The 16,365-nt window shown below is 40.0% G+C and overlaps 2 protein-coding genes across 2 annotated transcripts in view; one reads left to right on the top strand and one right to left on the bottom strand.

Moving 5' to 3' along the window:
• The window catches only part of Abce1 (ATP binding cassette subfamily E member 1), a 27,902-nt gene extending 24,148 nt beyond the window's left edge, over positions 1–3,754 (bottom strand). The window contains exons 1-2 of the mRNA XM_031340428.1: positions 3,562–3,754; positions 450–579 (exon numbers count right to left, since the gene is read on the bottom strand). Of these exons, the coding sequence (XP_031196288.1) occupies positions 450–552 (103 nt within the window). The 5' untranslated portion in view covers positions 553–579; positions 3,562–3,754. The remainder of the gene's footprint in view (positions 1–449; positions 580–3,561) is intronic.
• The window catches only part of Anapc10 (anaphase promoting complex subunit 10), a 44,688-nt gene continuing 32,059 nt past the window's right edge, over positions 3,737–16,365 (top strand). The window contains exons 1-3 of the mRNA XM_031340429.1: positions 3,737–3,864; positions 5,131–5,257; positions 11,548–11,638. Coding sequence (XP_031196289.1) covers positions 5,143–5,257; positions 11,548–11,638 — 206 coding nt within the window. The 5' untranslated portion in view covers positions 3,737–3,864; positions 5,131–5,142. The remainder of the gene's footprint in view (positions 3,865–5,130; positions 5,258–11,547; positions 11,639–16,365) is intronic.

Consider the following 16,365-nt stretch of genomic DNA (forward strand, 5'->3'; position numbering starts at 1 on the left):
TCTGTAGACCAGGCTGGCCTCGAACTCGAAATCTGCCTGCCTCTGCCTCCCAAGTGCTGGGACTAAAGTTTAAAGGCATGCGCCACCACCGCCCGGCTGTCTGTCTTATTTTCATTTTTTGGTTTCTTGATGAAAACAACATCTAATGTAATGATCCCGGCAGCCCTTTCCTCTGACTGATTTACAGAAATTTGTAGAACTGCAAGGATTACAGCAAACTATGGTTTGACTATTTTCTGAATATCATAACAATGACATTCTATAATTTCTTTCAAAAGGATTATTTAAAACCAATAAAAGTTTAGAATACTAAATTTCTCACTTTTGTAGTTCAAAGAAACCAATAGTGATTAGCTAACCTAGTATCTGCTAAGCCCCTGATAAGCTTCCAAAGCTGTCTGCTTTTCCACAGCTGCTTTCTACTCTTAGATGCCAATAGAACCACTTACCCATCCGAACCACAGGGCAACTCTTTTTACACTCCTGCCGACACTTCTTAGGTTTGCATTTGTCGTGGTTGACAATAGCAATTCTCGTTAATTTGTCTGCCATAATTGTAACAAAGAATATCCAGTTCTTCTATTAAAGAAAAATGAACAAAATTATAGCAAATTCTATACAATAAAAAGAAAAATAATTTATGGGTATAAAAGGAGGACATAAACAGTCATATTAAGTTCCTATGTTCACTTGGAAAATTAAAAAAAAATTTACTAGGAACAGAAAAATAATCTGTTCAGTTTGGAAAACAAAATTTTACACAATGAAGTTAGATTATAAAATAGGTACCACTTAAAACACCACAAAAAAATTCCTAGAAAGATATTTAATATATACACAGAAAAAAATGCTCAAAAACACTAGGTCACAAAAGACCTAACCAAATAACTTACGTTATCTTAGTTTTTATAATGAAAATAGTTAATATCAAAGAAATTTAATTCATCTGAAATTAATATATACAATTAAATCTCTTCAGTAAAAATAAGCCATATAAACCCAAGCTCTTTTGGGAAAAAAATAATCAGAAAAATTAAAACAGCAAGAATGGAAAATACATGACAGATTAATTAATACTGATAGCATTGTATGAATATAAATCTATAATACAGATTATATATGAACACACCCACACTGAAATCATGAGTTCATTTTTTTTATCCAACCGACTATACTACTACTGAAGGAAAGGGGAAAATGCTTATTAGAGCTGTGAGCATCATGCAATAGCTCAGGTTTTTATGTAGTAGCAATGTCATATATATACTTACTAAGTCTTAAAGACTTTTTTAAGTCTTAAACATAACATCTATAGAGAATTAAGATCAGATCAAACTTAAAATCTTTATAATATTGGGTTTAGTGTATTGACTTTAAGTTCTAACAGTGCCTTCACAGTCTAGCTTATATCCAAATCTAAAGAAAAAACCGAAAGCCAACACTATCCATCTGCAAAAGATACTATGATGACCTTTTCTGTGACCCACACTTTACATAGCTAATAGTATGATTACACTTGGAAGGACAGAAGCAATCTTGCTCCTCAATGTTGTCCTACACTATTTCCTCTTCCTCTCTCTTAGATCTGAATGTTTTCATCATTTACAGACTACCAAATTGCTTCCTTTCAAACTGGTAAATGCTCTACTTTGTTTTGGTAGAGGTGAACTGAGCTATAATACAAACAAACAACACAAAAACCTTAACTGCTATGCTGACAAAGTCATTTCGTTAAAAACTGATCCAGGTCTCCTAAGTTTAACTTAAAAACTAAATGATTTTACTTTACCTCAAAAGCTTACTTAAAACCCAAACCAAGCCATGGAATATTATAAGAAACTGACTATCTTAGCAAACAAACTAATAAACTGGGCACCATGCATTCCAATACAAATAAAAAATGTTTTTCTACAAAGTATCTGGTAAATGAAAGTTTTCCAGAGATAAATATATCTTTCACTATGAAATTGCTTACATTGGTCCTTATTTTTAAGATGCTACTAAAACTATCTTCTCAAATTATTAAAAAAAAAATAAGAGCCTATAATAATATTTATGGGGAACAGAAATATACTAGAGGTGTCTAATTAAGTTGATTTACATAAGAAACTATTTTACATTTAAGAAAAATATATTCTTTGGGTAATGGTTACATAGGTAAATATAATTTGTTCAACTTCCATATTATTTCCAGGAATTAGTTAGTCTCCTTCTTTCCAACAGGAAGAAGCTTGAAAAGGAATATTATAGGAAAAACTTCTAGGAATACAAAAAAGATCTAAAAACACTTCAGATTTGAAGGCTGACTTGTAGTGACTTCTAGGTGAGTGAAAAGATGGTATACATGGGAAACAGTGTAAGAGCACAAGAAATATGACCCATGCTTATGTAAATTAGCCTTATAAAGCATAATAAGTTGGGAAAGGCACATAGCTTTGATTTTTAATGGATCCCCTTTCAGCAGCTGCTAAATGTTTTTCTGAAACATATTTTTTGTCTTTGTTGTTTCATTTATAGAGGTGAGCTAAGCTGTGTTATGAAAAGAGGAAACCTTAAACACATTTTGGTTCAAAAATATTTAAGCTTTTTTATTATAGTGAATACATTATCAACTGACAGACACAGGGTGACTACTTTTAGTATACAGGACTATTGGCTAAAACACAAATGTTACTATCCTAACTCCCTAGTTAGTAGTCCCTTGAAAGAAAGGGTAAACCAGTAAAAGTTGTTTAACAGCTATTCCTTAGTTTCCATTTTTACCATCAAAAAAGAGAAAATACTTATGTAGCTCTTGAGGTGCGGAAATTCAGCTTTGACCATCATTTATTTGCAACAAATACTAAATACCTACAATGTATTAGCCTAGAAAGGATATCTAAAGACATTTTGAATAAAGACACCATCCCTGATGTCAAGAAGCTTAAGATGTAATAAACGAAAAAACAAATTAAGTCACTAATGGGAAGAGGACAGGGTGCTACAAAGTGCCTCTCCAAAGTCCTAAAGACAGGCACTCAACTCGGAAACTCACTTGGGCTAACCCCTAGTCCCAACTGAGAACACGTCGCTCTATGAGAAAGGTAGAACGACGTTTGCCTATCATTTCTATAAAGTCTGGACTGGACTTCATGGCGGCAAGATGCAATGACTCACTCCACAATTATTAAAAAAACTACTTCTTACAACCAAATGCCAACGTAGTCATTTGACTACGTTGAGGGGAAGCTTGGGGGATCTGCAGGGTGCGGGGTGTCCTCCGCCACAGAAGGCTTAGCTTAAGGGGTAGGAACGGGGAGGGGAAAGGGGCAGTGGAGAGCACAGGCGATGGCAACTCGTGGCAGCTGGTTTTGTTTGGAGGATAGACGCCTCAAGGCAGGGATGGCTGACCGGACGCGCGAGGAGCGCTCCGGCAGTCCCAGATGTGCAGCTGGAGCCGGTTGCCACGCGCTACGGTCCCCGCTATTGAGGCCTATCTACAGGCGCTCGGAGTGTCCCTAATAGTCTTCCCAAGGTGGCAGCCAGCCGCCGAACACCAAACCCTCCCACGAACTCCCGTACCTGGAGACAACGGTCCCCTTAGAGTGGGGCGTGCAGCAGCCAAAGCAGCGATAGCCGTCAGGTCTTAGCACACAGCGTGTTCTTACTGCCACCGGCCAAGATGGCGGTGCACAGCCGCCGCCTCGCGCAAGGCATGAGGGCGTAGTGCGCGTGCGCGACAGAGCGCAGAGTCGGCGCCCCGGAGGGAGTGACGACGTTGTGACGTCATTGTGCTGCGACGCCAATTAACGGAGGGAACCTGGAACCGCTGAGCCGCATTTTGGAGTGGCCAGGGCCCTGAGACCAGGAATTGTGGCAAACCAGGTGTGTGAGACCGAGGCTCTTCCTCGATTTAGAGAACAGTGTGTTAGCGGGAGCAGACACACTAGTCCTGCTCCCTATTCTCGGCGGCGTTAGGCTTGCTGTCTCCTCAGGCTTTGTGGGTCTGGTAAAAAGGGCGGTGTTAGGCAGGATCCCAAGTCTAATTCTCAACTCCTTCGGTATTTTTTAAGGCCAGGAACCCATTTCTGCCCTAGCGTTTTGTTTCATCCATTGACTGTTCTTTGAAGTTTGTTCCAGTGTCGAGATGCCCCCGCCCTCAACCCGCATCCCCAGTGGCAGGGTATTCAGGCTTTAACGGAATTTATAATGTCTCTGTGATTACGTAAATTATAAATTATTATTGTTTGTGCGGCGGTTATAGGGATAACTTGGAATCCAAAGGGATGTGTCAAGGCGATGGTCTGTAATTATTTTGGTCTTGAAACAGAACTTTATAGAGTTTATTATAAGTAGAATTTACAATAATGTAGAGTATCTGTAAAAGTCACCGATAGAATTTAGCATGTTCTTGACTCTCCAAGAAGTTTTTTTTTTTCATGCTTTTCATAATTTACTAGAATTAACAAAAGGTAAGAAAGATGAAGGGTATATGAGTGATTATTTTGCCATTGAAAATTTATTTTTGATTTATTATTATTATTATTATTATTTTTAGACAGTATTGATAGATTATTTCTCTGCCGTCGGTGAAATGGACCAACTTAAACCAGATTAGATTATATTAAACTCAGGTTTATTGAGAAGCTGTTCTTAGATGGGCGAGTTCACTGGCCCCAAGGACCAAGGCCAGGAAAGTCTCCGTGGGGAAGGGAGGTAGGAAAGAGAGAAGGGGCTGAGTACACACAGAGAGAGACCAAAACGTCTGGATTATTTAGGGAGAAGCCTCTGGGGGAAAGGGCAGCCCAGCCCCTGGGCTGGAAAGTTCAAGGTTCCAGGCGGGCTATGCCAGGTAGGGACTGAGGGATGCTAGGAGAACCTGGAAGCCAGGTCTGCTTTGGTATGTAAATATGCAACTCAGTCCCTTGTCCCAGGTTTGAAACCAAACAGGTGTATCTCTAGACCTGGAGCTCACTGTGTAGCCCAGGTTGACCTTGAACTCATGTTCTTATGCTTTCTGCTGTTGCCTTTGCCTTCCTGAGTACTAGGATTAAAGATCTGTGCCGCAGTGCTGGGCGCTGAAATTTTTTTATGTTTCTGCAGAGAGATTCTCGTGACATGGTAGAATGTATATTGCTTGTCTCTCCATAGAATAATTTAAAAATGACCACACCGAACAAGACACCTCCTGGTGCTGATCCTAAACAGTTGGAGAGGACAGCGACAGTCAGGGAGATTGGGTCTCAGGCTGTCTGGTCACTCTCTTCATGCAAACCAGGTAAGCAAGACAAGACTTCAGGCTATGATTAATCATTACCTACAATCCATTTTCTTTTCTTTCCTTTTCTATTTTTTCCTCTCCTTTCCTTTCCTTTCCTTTTCTTTCTTTGAGACATGGTTTCTCTGTGTAGCCCTGGCTATCTTGGAACTTGCTCTGTAGACCAGGTTGGCCTTAAATTCAGAGCCTCTGCCTCCCAAGTGCTGGGATTAAAGGATTGCCTACTTATGGTTTTATTATGCACTAGAATACCTTTAATGCACTTTTTGTGTAGATACTTCAATTTTAATGAACTGAGTTTTCATTTATTACATATTTTTATCCAGCTACATTACTAATATCAGTAAGATGTTTATTTTAGTATTAGATTTAACTTTTTCCTAAGAGCCCCTGCTCTCCTGTCCCATCTCTGGTGTTATGCAGTTGTTATTTAATTCACAGTCGATGCTTGCTCTTTTGCCTGGAAGCATCTAAAAGTTTTCTCTTTATTCTTGGAGTCTGTCTTTTGCTAGAATGTGTCATGGTAGGTTATATGTGTATCTTTTTCCCATTTACCTAACCTATACTTTGATAGACATTTTTCTTTTTTGTAATAATTTAAAAAAAAGATTAGTGTAAAATTATTTTCAAAGCAGCAACTAAAGTATTAAGATGGAAAATTTTGAGATTTCAAATGCGAGAAACACTTGTACAATGTAGGGGAACCTGAAGAGCAAAGTGTACTTAAGGGCATAAACATTCAGACTGTGAAATGCTACAGTTGTAGAGTCTGCTTGATGACAACACTGTCACAGTAGCAACAAAGGCAGGCGTGATGCTGCCTTTGACAAGTAGCATTCTAGGTTTATTAGGTCATCCAGTCTTTACAGCAGCCTTAGCAAAGGCTAAGCTGCTCCCCCTAACTATACAACAAAAACCTCAAAACAAAAAAAAAAAAAAGAAGGCTTAAAATAAAGCCATATACACACACAAGCAGGCATGCATGCAAGCAAACGCACACATACTCCTGCTCTTGCAAATTGCAACCAAATAAACATGAGGCCTATCCTGGAGTGGTTGATACACTCAGTGTGACTCTATTGGAGAAAACTGATTTCTCCTTCTAGCAGGTATAAGTGACAGTTCAGTTGTTAACTTTATTCTAGTGGCTAGTTTTTCATTCACTCATTCATTTTTTTGTTTAAGAAATCCATAACAAAATATACTAAGATAAAGCAAAAACTATTACATTGAAATTGGACAAGACAAACCAGCAGAAGGAAAAGAACACATAAGAAGGCATAAGAATCAGAGACCCACTTGTTCACATTCTCAGGAGTCCCATAGAAACACTAAACTGGAAGCCGTAGTATAAGCACAGAGGACCTGAGCAGACCTGTGCAGGCTGTGTGCATGCTGCTTCTGTCTCTGAGCTCGTAGGAGCTGCATTCATGTTGACTTAGAGGGCCTTGTGTTTTTGATGTCCTCCATTCCCTCCGGCTCTTAACTCTTTGCCTCTTGTTTCATGGAGTTCCTTGGGTTCTGAGGGAGAGATTTAATGGAGATATCCTATTTAGGACTGAATGTTCCAAGGTGTCTCACTCTCTGCATAATGTCTGGCTGTGAGTCTCTGTGTTTGTTCCCATCTGCTGCAGGAGGAAACTTCTCTGATGATGGCCAAGCAAGGCGCTGACCTATGAGTATAGAAGAATGTCATTAGGAGTCATTTCATCACTAAATTTCTTTTTCTTTTTTAGACCAGTAGTATTTGGCTTTACCCTCAGCCCCTGGGCTATCTAGTCTCAGGTTCTTGGTCATTCAAGCAGAGTCAGTTATGAATTCTGCCTTAAGTCTAATCAGTTACTGGTTACTTCTACAAGCTTTGTGCCATCATTGTCCTAACATATTTTGCAGGCAGCACACCATTGTAGATAAAGAGTTTTTATCTGGCTTGGTGTTTATGTTTCTCTTTTTAGAATACTTTCCTGTAACCAAAGATGCTGAATGTAGGAGTGAAGGCTCTGTGTAGGCACTGGCTTGACAGTCTCCATCTTCAGTGAGTTGGATAGGTGTTGTAGGTCGTGCTGCCAGTTTGTAGAGAGCAACCCTGATAGGCATTTTCAACCTGAAGACTCAAGTTGAGAGAAATTCCTTTATCATGAGGAATTCTAAATTGTAATATAATCATTTTATTTTGTTTTAGCTTATTTATGTAGTTAAGACTTTTTTAAAAATCTTTTTTTTTTAATTTACCTTTTCTTACTATTATTTTATGTACATTGGTGTTTTCTCTGCATGTATGTTTACATGAGAGTGTCAGATCTTGGAGTTACAAACAGCTGTAAGCTGCCATATGGGTGCTGGGATTTGAACCCTGGTCCTCTGGAAGAGCAGTTAGTGCCCTTTACTGCTGAGCCATCTTTCCGCCTCTATAGTTAGACTCTTACAGCTAGTTTTCCAACCAAGTCTGTTTTGTTTCTCCTCAAGATTGTCTTTTTTCTTTTTCTTTTTTTCTTTGTTTTTTGTTTTTTGTTTTTTTTTTCTCTGTGTAGCCTTGGCTGTCTTGGAACTCACTCTGTAGACCAGGCTGGCCTCGAACTCAGAAATCCGCCTGCCTCTGCCTCCCAAGTGCTGGGATTAAAGGTGTGTGCCACCACTGCCTGGCAGTAGCTTTTTTGTGTTTTTGTTTGTTTGTTTTTTTCTAGACAGGGTTTCTCTGTATAGCCTTGGCTGTCCTGGAACTCACTCTGTAGACCAGGCTGGCCTCAAACTCAGAAATCTGCCTGTCTCTGCCTCCTAAGTGCTGGGATTAAAGGCGTGTGCCACCACCACCCAAGATTGTCTTTTTTCAATGAATACTTTATTAGAGTATAATTTCCATACAGTAGAACCTCTTTTACATAAACACTTTTATGAATTTTAACATATAGTCATGTAAACATTATTATAATGAAACATTTTCATAATACTCTAAAGTGTGCTCATGCCATTTGTAGTTATTCTGCTTTCTCTAAGCATCTGACAACTTCACATCTGGTCTGGTTGGCTTTGTCCCTGACTTGATTTTTGAAGAATTCCATTTTTTTTTTTTTCCTTTATTAGGAGGGGGCGGTTATTTGAGGCAAGATTTCATTGTAGCCCTGGAACTTCCTTTGTAGACCAGGTTGACCTTGAACTCACAGAGATCCACCTGCCTTTGCCTCCCTAGTGCTGGGACTAAAGGTGTGGGCTGTTACACTGGGTAAATGTTCTTAACTGCTGATCTACTTCTCTAGCCACAGGACTTTTTGACCCCTAGCCCCTGTGTAAAAATCTTGGCATGGCAAGAGTGCCTGTATTCCAGGGGCTTAGAAAGCAGAGAGGATACCTGGTATTTGTTGACCAGATTGTCTTGCTTAATTGATGAGCTCCAGGGCCAGTGCGAGATACTGTCTTATTATATAAATAATGAAGAGAGTGATTGAGGAAGATACAGGACACTGACCTCTGGCTTCTACCCACTTTGTGCAACTCCCCACATCCACATGCACATGCCTGCGTGAATACATACATACAGCACAAATACACATACACACAAAACAAGTGGAGAATGATAGAGGAAGATACCAAGTGTTGACTTCTGGTTTCCACAAGCACATGTATATGCATGTATACACATGAACATGCAACACATATACCATAAGCATGCACACATACACAAAGACTTTGGGTTTTAAGTATAAGGAGAAAGCCCATTAGTTATATTTAGTTGAAACATAAATAGTTGTAGGATATAATTATAGATGCATTCTTTTATGAAGGCCATATTCCTTCTGTGTTTGTGTGTACGTTTTGTCTGTGTTTCTCTGATAGGGTTTTATTATATAGTTCTGGCTGGCCTGGAACTCTCTAAGTAGATCAGGCTGGCTTCAAACTCACAACAGAGATCTACCTGCCTTTGCCTCCCAAATACTGGAACTAAGGGTGTGTGCCACCACACCTGACTCCACATATTACTTGTTAGGTTTTTGAAGTCAAGGCATGTGGCTCAGTTATAGAGTAGCCTCCTATCTGGTGTGAAAGCAATTGTGTTGCTAGAGATACTTAAGAAAATGGCTTGGACACTAAATATATCTTTTCAGTTACTGGTGGTCTACTCCATGGATCTAGACATGCTCTCTTTGTGTGGTGGAGACATCTAGAATGTTAATCCAGACCTTGTAAATGCATTAAAACTGCAGCTTGTGTCACATTCACTCACATTGTATTGAATCCAAATCAGTCTGGACTAAGCCCAAATAGGAGCACTTACCACTCCTGGAGGGCCAAGAGGAAAATAGATATCTGCTAACAGCAAGCGTAACCAAAAGGAGTCTTGTTTTCTTTGCCTTGGGACAGTAGTTTTCCTTCTGGATGATTTTGTTGCCCACACCTGAGCTCAGCCTTTAGCAGTATCTGCAGATAGTTTTCATTGTCATGACTGTGGAAAGGAGGGAGAATTGTTGCTGTATTCTGGGAATCAAGTAAGTAGAAGTCAGGATAGCCACACCACAAAGCATTGCTGAGTCCAAAAGATGAGTAGTGTCAAGGAAAGAAATGCAACCTTAGAGAAGTAGCTGTGATATTTTAGCATGCACCAGAATCACGCCAAGGATTCATCAAACACAAACTCTCAGTGTTCTGAGAGGCTAACCTCTCAGAATTGCTGATGTAAGAAGTTCTAGAATGATGCTGCTGGTGTAAGGGCCACACTCTAGGAGACACTGCAGTTGGAAAGAGCTCAGCTGTGGAGTACTTGCTGATCGGAGTTCATTGTGCAGCTCATAGTACCTTAACTCCACTCCAGGGGATTCAGTGCCTCTGCAGGCACTCTCATGCATGTGCACACATTCACACGAATACATAAAAAATAAAACCTTAGGGAAAGAACCACTTAAGACTGTTAGGATGTATAAACTTTTTTATTTCCTGAATAATATCTTACATGGGTACATAATCCCTGTCAAAGCTGTTAAAACAGATCTGCCATTGTTTAAGGTCTTGTTTTGAGTAAAACGACTCAGACATAGTAATGAAGTTGGGAAACTTAGAAAAGAGATGGTGTCTAGGCACCTGCATTTGAGTTTATGTTTATAAGACATTCTGCTTGTGAGGAAAAAATATGGAAATGAAGTCTGGTGATCATACTTAGTGTCCTAGAGGTAAAAAGATCTAGAGTAATCAGTTCCTAAAAGAGTATGCTTGTTTATTTTTCCCATTAAACTTTCATAAGTAATGTCTTAGAAAAACATTTCAAATTAGTCTCGAGTTAAAAGATTTTTGCTGCCGAGTGGTGGTGGCCCACGCCTTTAAGCCTAGCACTTGGGAGGCAGAGGCAGGCGGATTTCTGAGTTCTGAGTTCGAGGCCAGCCTGGTCTACAGAGTGAGTTCCAGGACAGCCAAGGCTACACAGAGAAACCCTGTCTTGAAAAAAACCAAAAAAAAAAAAAAAGATTTTTGCTTAATATTTATTTTGCTAAAGACTAAATACCACTTTATGAAATTCTTTGAGCTAACATGCAAATGAAATTGTAAAACGGGGTTGGGGGGCAGCCAAAGTAAAATAAGTAGAAAAAGTCTTTAACTCAATAGAACATTTAACTAAGGTCTCTCTTATGAATCATGAGATTTAGCTATCCTTACTAGGGAACTTAAAAAGTAGCAAAAAGGGGCTGGAGAGATGGCTCAGTGGTTAAGAGCACTGACTTTCCTTCCAGAGGTCCTGAGTTCAGTTCTCAGCAACCACATGGTGGCTCACAATCATCTGTAATGGGATCTGATAACCTCTTCTTTTGTGTCTGAAGAGAGCAACAGTGTACTCACATACATAAAATAAGTCTTTTTTAAAAAAGGTAGCAAAAAGCAAGTATGACATACTGAGCTTGCTTGTATCTACCTATTTTAAAAGATATCACAGGATGGATCATTCTTATGATTTAGTTTATAAAAAGGACAAAAACTTGGACTTGTGCAAATACAGATCTTATATATCCCCAAAGATGCTTTTAAAAAACTAACCATCCAAAACATTTGTCATAGTATAAACTTTAGTATGTGTAAGGGGATTGAACCTAGGGCCTCACACTTTTAAAATAAACAGTCTATCAGTAAACAACAAATTCAACCCATTAGGGAGTTTTTAGAGCTGAAATCTGGATGAAAGAATAGAATTCCAGCTAAATTTCATATTCTGTCTTCTATATCAACAGTTCTAGACATATGTGTATGATAATTTTATGTTTTAAATATGTAACTTTTTCATGGAAATTTGTTGCCATTTTCACTGTTTCTAGGGTTTGGAGTGGATCAGTTACGAGATGACAATCTAGAAACTTACTGGCAATCTGATGGCTCTCAGCCTCATTTAGTGAATATCCAATTCAGGTAATCCAGTTTTTACTTTTTTTATATAGTGTAGGTTATAAGTGGACAGGAAATCTATTTTATTTACATAAAAGTTCAGAAAACATGGAATGAAACTGTCCCACAGTTTCACGAACCAGATTCTGTCTCGAAGGGAGGGAAATCTGTCTGGAAGGGAGGGAAAAGGGGGAACCTGAAACACAGAGTTCGAGAACAAAAGGATATGAAGCCAAGTTGAGTGTTTCCAATCAAGGCTTCTTTACTTGGGGGTGTTTTGAGCTTATATAGGCAGGTAAGAACTGAAAGCTCCAGAAATAAAATATTTGCATAACATAAACATTGAGAAGTCAGGGAAGAGTCAGGAGGGAGTCATGAGGGAGTCACTGATGGCTCAGACATCTGCAGATGTCTTCAGGCAATAGGCGTTGTCACAGGAGTAGTTGTATTTCAGCTGGAACTTCTAGGGGAACTTCTTTCAGAAATAAGCCTGTAGTCTGCTGAAGGTCTTTCAGCTTAATTCCCTAGGTGACCGCCTCGGGTGGAAGCTGCCAAAGACCTGAGGCTGAACTGGGCGTGGGAGGCAATAATGGAAAGTAAATTGAAAATACTTAATTGCTTTCAGACTTTATTCGTTCTTAGAGATTTTTTTAGCCATCCAGTGCAGGAAGCTTCAGTGTATTCCCGTCCTATCTTTTATCCCTCTCTCTTCCTTTCCCTCTCCCTCTCTCTCTCCTTCCCTCCCTCCCTCTCTCTCTCTCTTTCTCTCTCTTTCTCCCCCCACCTCTGTGTGTGTGTGTGTGTGTGTGTGTGTGTGTAGGGTGCACATGTACACACTTGAATGCACACACACACACACACACACACACACACATATGCTCGGGTTGATGGTCGATATCTTTCCTCAGTTGGTTTGCATCTTTATGTTTTGAGGCAGGGTCTGTCAATGAACCCAAAGGTCATCACTTTGGCTAGGCTGTGTAGCCACCGAGCTTTAGTGATCCACCTTCTCTGCCCTTCCTCTGCCTCATCCAGAAGCCTTACTTACAGGCATCTTTTCTTTTCCATGTGGTCTAGGAATCTGCGCTCAGGTCCTCACACTTGACCCACTGAGCCAGCTCCTTAGTCTGCGTTACACATTTCTGAGAATTTATGTAGATAGTTCTGAAATAATGTGGTTCAATTTAGGAGATACAGTAGAAAATATATTTTATGACTTGGTATAATGCCTTAATATATGATACTTGTAAGTTCTTTAGGTATGATATTTCTGTACTTCTCATATTTGTACTTTTGCAAAAAAAAACTTGACATTGAATCTGCAAACTTAGTTTTAAAATAAATGCTATTTTTGAGATAGGGAAATACCTTTATGTTTGTCTAATGTTCTAGATTTATTGGCAGTATGAAAACTAGTAAGCCTGGTTATCTTTCTACATTATATCCTCTACTATTCTAAAATGTTAGATTTTTAGGGCTTCCTTCTATTGTTGTAGGGCACATATCAGCAAACTTCTTTTGAGTAGATAGTAGATATTTGTATCCTGTAGTGCCTCTGGTCTTTATTTCAGTTATGTAGTTCTGCCATTACAGTATCTAAACAGCCAAGTATCAGCATATCAGTGACTGAGTTTAGTGCCCACAGTTAAACTGTATCCTACAAGAGCAGGTGCAAGGCAGCAGATTGCTGACATAGTGTGTCAATTGCTATTCTAGCTTGCTAATGATACCAGTTAACTTTTTTAAAGGTTAAGATTCTAGCTACTGCCAAGCATGATGGTGCACACCTTTAATCCCAGCACTTGGGAGGTAGAGGCAGGCATATTTCTGTGAGTTCGAGGCTAGCCTGGTCTCCAGAGTGAGTTCTAATACAGCCAGGGCTACTCATAAAGACCTGTCTCAAAAAAAAAAAAAAAATTAGGACTACTTTACCAAATAATTTACCACTGATAATGTCTCTAACTAAGTGAAACCAGATACTTGAGGAGAGACAGCTTACAGAAGGCTTTTGTCTCATAATTTAAGGGTATAGTCCATTGTAATGTGGGCAGCATAATGGTAGAAAAATGAGGCTGATGGTTCACATTTCAGTAGATAAGGAAGCTGAACCAGAGCAGGAAGTGGGGTCAAGTTATAGATGTCAAAGCTAATCTATTTTCCAACTCACATACTATGTAACTGACTTCCTCCAGCTTGGCCTGCCTTTCAATAATTCCATATTCTGGGGACATGAGCCTGTAAGGGACATTTTCTGTTTGACTTAGGCTCATAGCCATCTCATTATGTAAAATGTATTCATTCTGTCTTTAAAATTCTCAATAGTCCTCCAGTTATCCTGCTGTTCAAAAATCCCAAGTTCAGAATCTCTTCTGAGACTTAAGGCAGTCTCTTTACTGTAAACTCCTGTAAGGTTTAAAAAGAAAAAAAATACATATACAATTCCAGCATATAGTGGTACAGGTAAACATTCCCATTCAAAAGAGACAAACAGAAGCATAGGAAGGAAAGATCAGACCAAAGCAAGATCAAAACTTAGCAAGGTAAATCCTGATTTTTGCATCTTGATGTCCAGTATCTGTGCTCCATAGGCTTGGGGAAGCCCACCTAAAACACATATGGCTTCTTTTTTAGGCTAGCTCCATGCTATGCCTCATGCTTTTGGGGGGACAGATATTCATGTTTCGGGTTTCTCTAATATACTGGGTTTCCATTGCAAATTAGGCTTTGTCCTTTGCTGCACACACTTGTCTACCCCAGTAGGTCTACAGTATCAGGGTTAAAACCTGATCATGGACAAGAGGCATTATGACTCCAAAGGGAGTTTGTCTCCTGGGGATTTCAGTCAGTTGTGGGCATCTCCTAAGTCAGATGTGTTCCAGAATGATCTCTGCTAAGTCTGTGGAGAGATCTGCGTGCTTTCTTTATTCAGGCATAAAGGTGCCCTAAGAAATATTTTGTTATAGCTAACACTGAGATTGAACATTATTTCCTGGCCTTCACAGTACTTCAGTAATCCTATTAGATTTCCTAGTTGTAATTAGCTGGGAATTTTTACTAGAAGCTGTCTTACCAGACAGGGCATCTTAAGAGTCAGAAATAGTAGTTAGGCACTTATTATCAGAGAAGTCTCATACAGAAAGAAAAACTATTTTACTGCCAGTGAGAAGCTAGAAGTTGTAGGGCTCCCATCACTAATTATTTATGTTACAGCCAAGGAATGTTAGAATACGACCTTCAGCTACTTGCCTCAGACAGACCCTGAGAGTTTATCTTGGGCCTGCCAGGACAACCTAGCCCAAGAAAGACACCACTGCTCCTCCGCCTTGTACCTGGCTGTTTGATTTTACTGACCTTGATGTAGCCATCTCCTGCCTATGTGAATTTTGTGGTTTGCCCTGTTTTCTGTATACTATATACGCCTGATTTCTACTTTGTACAAATTGCATTCAGTTACAGCACTCCCTTGTGTCTGTTTCTGTTTGTCATTTCTTCGCCAACGCCTTGTCTACCTGACTAGGACCCTGTTCCCCACACGGGTTGAGGGAGGCCCAGACTGGCCGGCCTGTGGCAGTCCTTCACAGCTTCATACATAGCCCACTCATTAAGCTATACCCTAGAGTTTTCAGTGGGTGGGGTCATGCGTGCTTTGAGGTTTCAAAAGTGCATGCCAGGCCCAGTCTCTCTCTGCCTGCCTAAAGATCAAAATGTATAAGCTCTCAGCCCCATGATGCCATGGTGATCGTGGACTAACCCTATGAAACTATAATCAAGCCTGCATTAAATGCCTTTTATAAGAGTTGCCTTGGCCACAGAGTCTTCACAGCAATAAAAATGTGACTCAGACAGCTGCCAACTACATACTTCTGTCTGCAGTCCTTTTCCTATCCAGACTTCTCATTTTTCATATCTGTCTACTTTCTTTCTGCAAATGTAGGCAAATGCAGTAAGCATAAACAGGACACAGCTTGAATGTTACATGAAGTGACATGTTCTTCACCAAAAAAATCTCTATCATCATCTCGACATGGTTTAGAATTTCTGTGGTGACTAGTTTTATATCAATTGACAAAAGCTAGAGTTATCTAAAAGGAAGGAAACTCAATTGAGAAAATGCTCCCATAAGATCTGGCTATAGGGCATTTTCTTAATTAGTGATTGATGGGGGAGGGCCCAGCCCATTATAAGTGGGACCATCCTTGGGGTGGTGGTCCTGAGTTCTATAAGAAAGCAGGCTGAGTGAGCTATGGGGAATAAGCCTATAAGCAGCACCCCTCTGACTTCTGCCGTAGGTTCCTGTCCTGCTTGGGTTCCTGCCATCACTGCTTTTGATGATGAGCTGTTACATGGACTTGTGAGAGAATTAAGCCCTTCCCTCCCGAAGTGGCTTCTGTTCTGGTGTTTCATCACTGCAGTGTTAACCCTAACCATGACAGTTTCCTAGAAGACACACACTTGTGGGTGTATCTGTGAAGGCTTTGAAAAGAGCTTGCCTGAATCTTGTTGGCGTCATTCCATGGCCTGGGGACCTAAGTGAGAAACAGGAAGAGGAGAAAGCCAAAGGAGCAGCGGCACTCTCTCTCCTTTGCTTCCGTGCTGCACACATGGGAGCTAGTGGCCGCGCATTCCAGTCCGTCACTCCCTCATGATGGACTGCGCCTTCAAAACATGAGGCAGGCCGGGCGGTGGTGGTACAAGCCTTTAATCCCAGCACTTGGGAGGCAGAGGCAGGCAGATTTCTGAGTTCGAGGCCA

Source organism: Mastomys coucha, unplaced genomic scaffold (genome assembly GCF_008632895.1).
Source record: "Mastomys coucha isolate ucsf_1 unplaced genomic scaffold, UCSF_Mcou_1 pScaffold22, whole genome shotgun sequence".
Taxonomy (NCBI): Eukaryota; Metazoa; Chordata; class Mammalia; order Rodentia; family Muridae; genus Mastomys; species Mastomys coucha.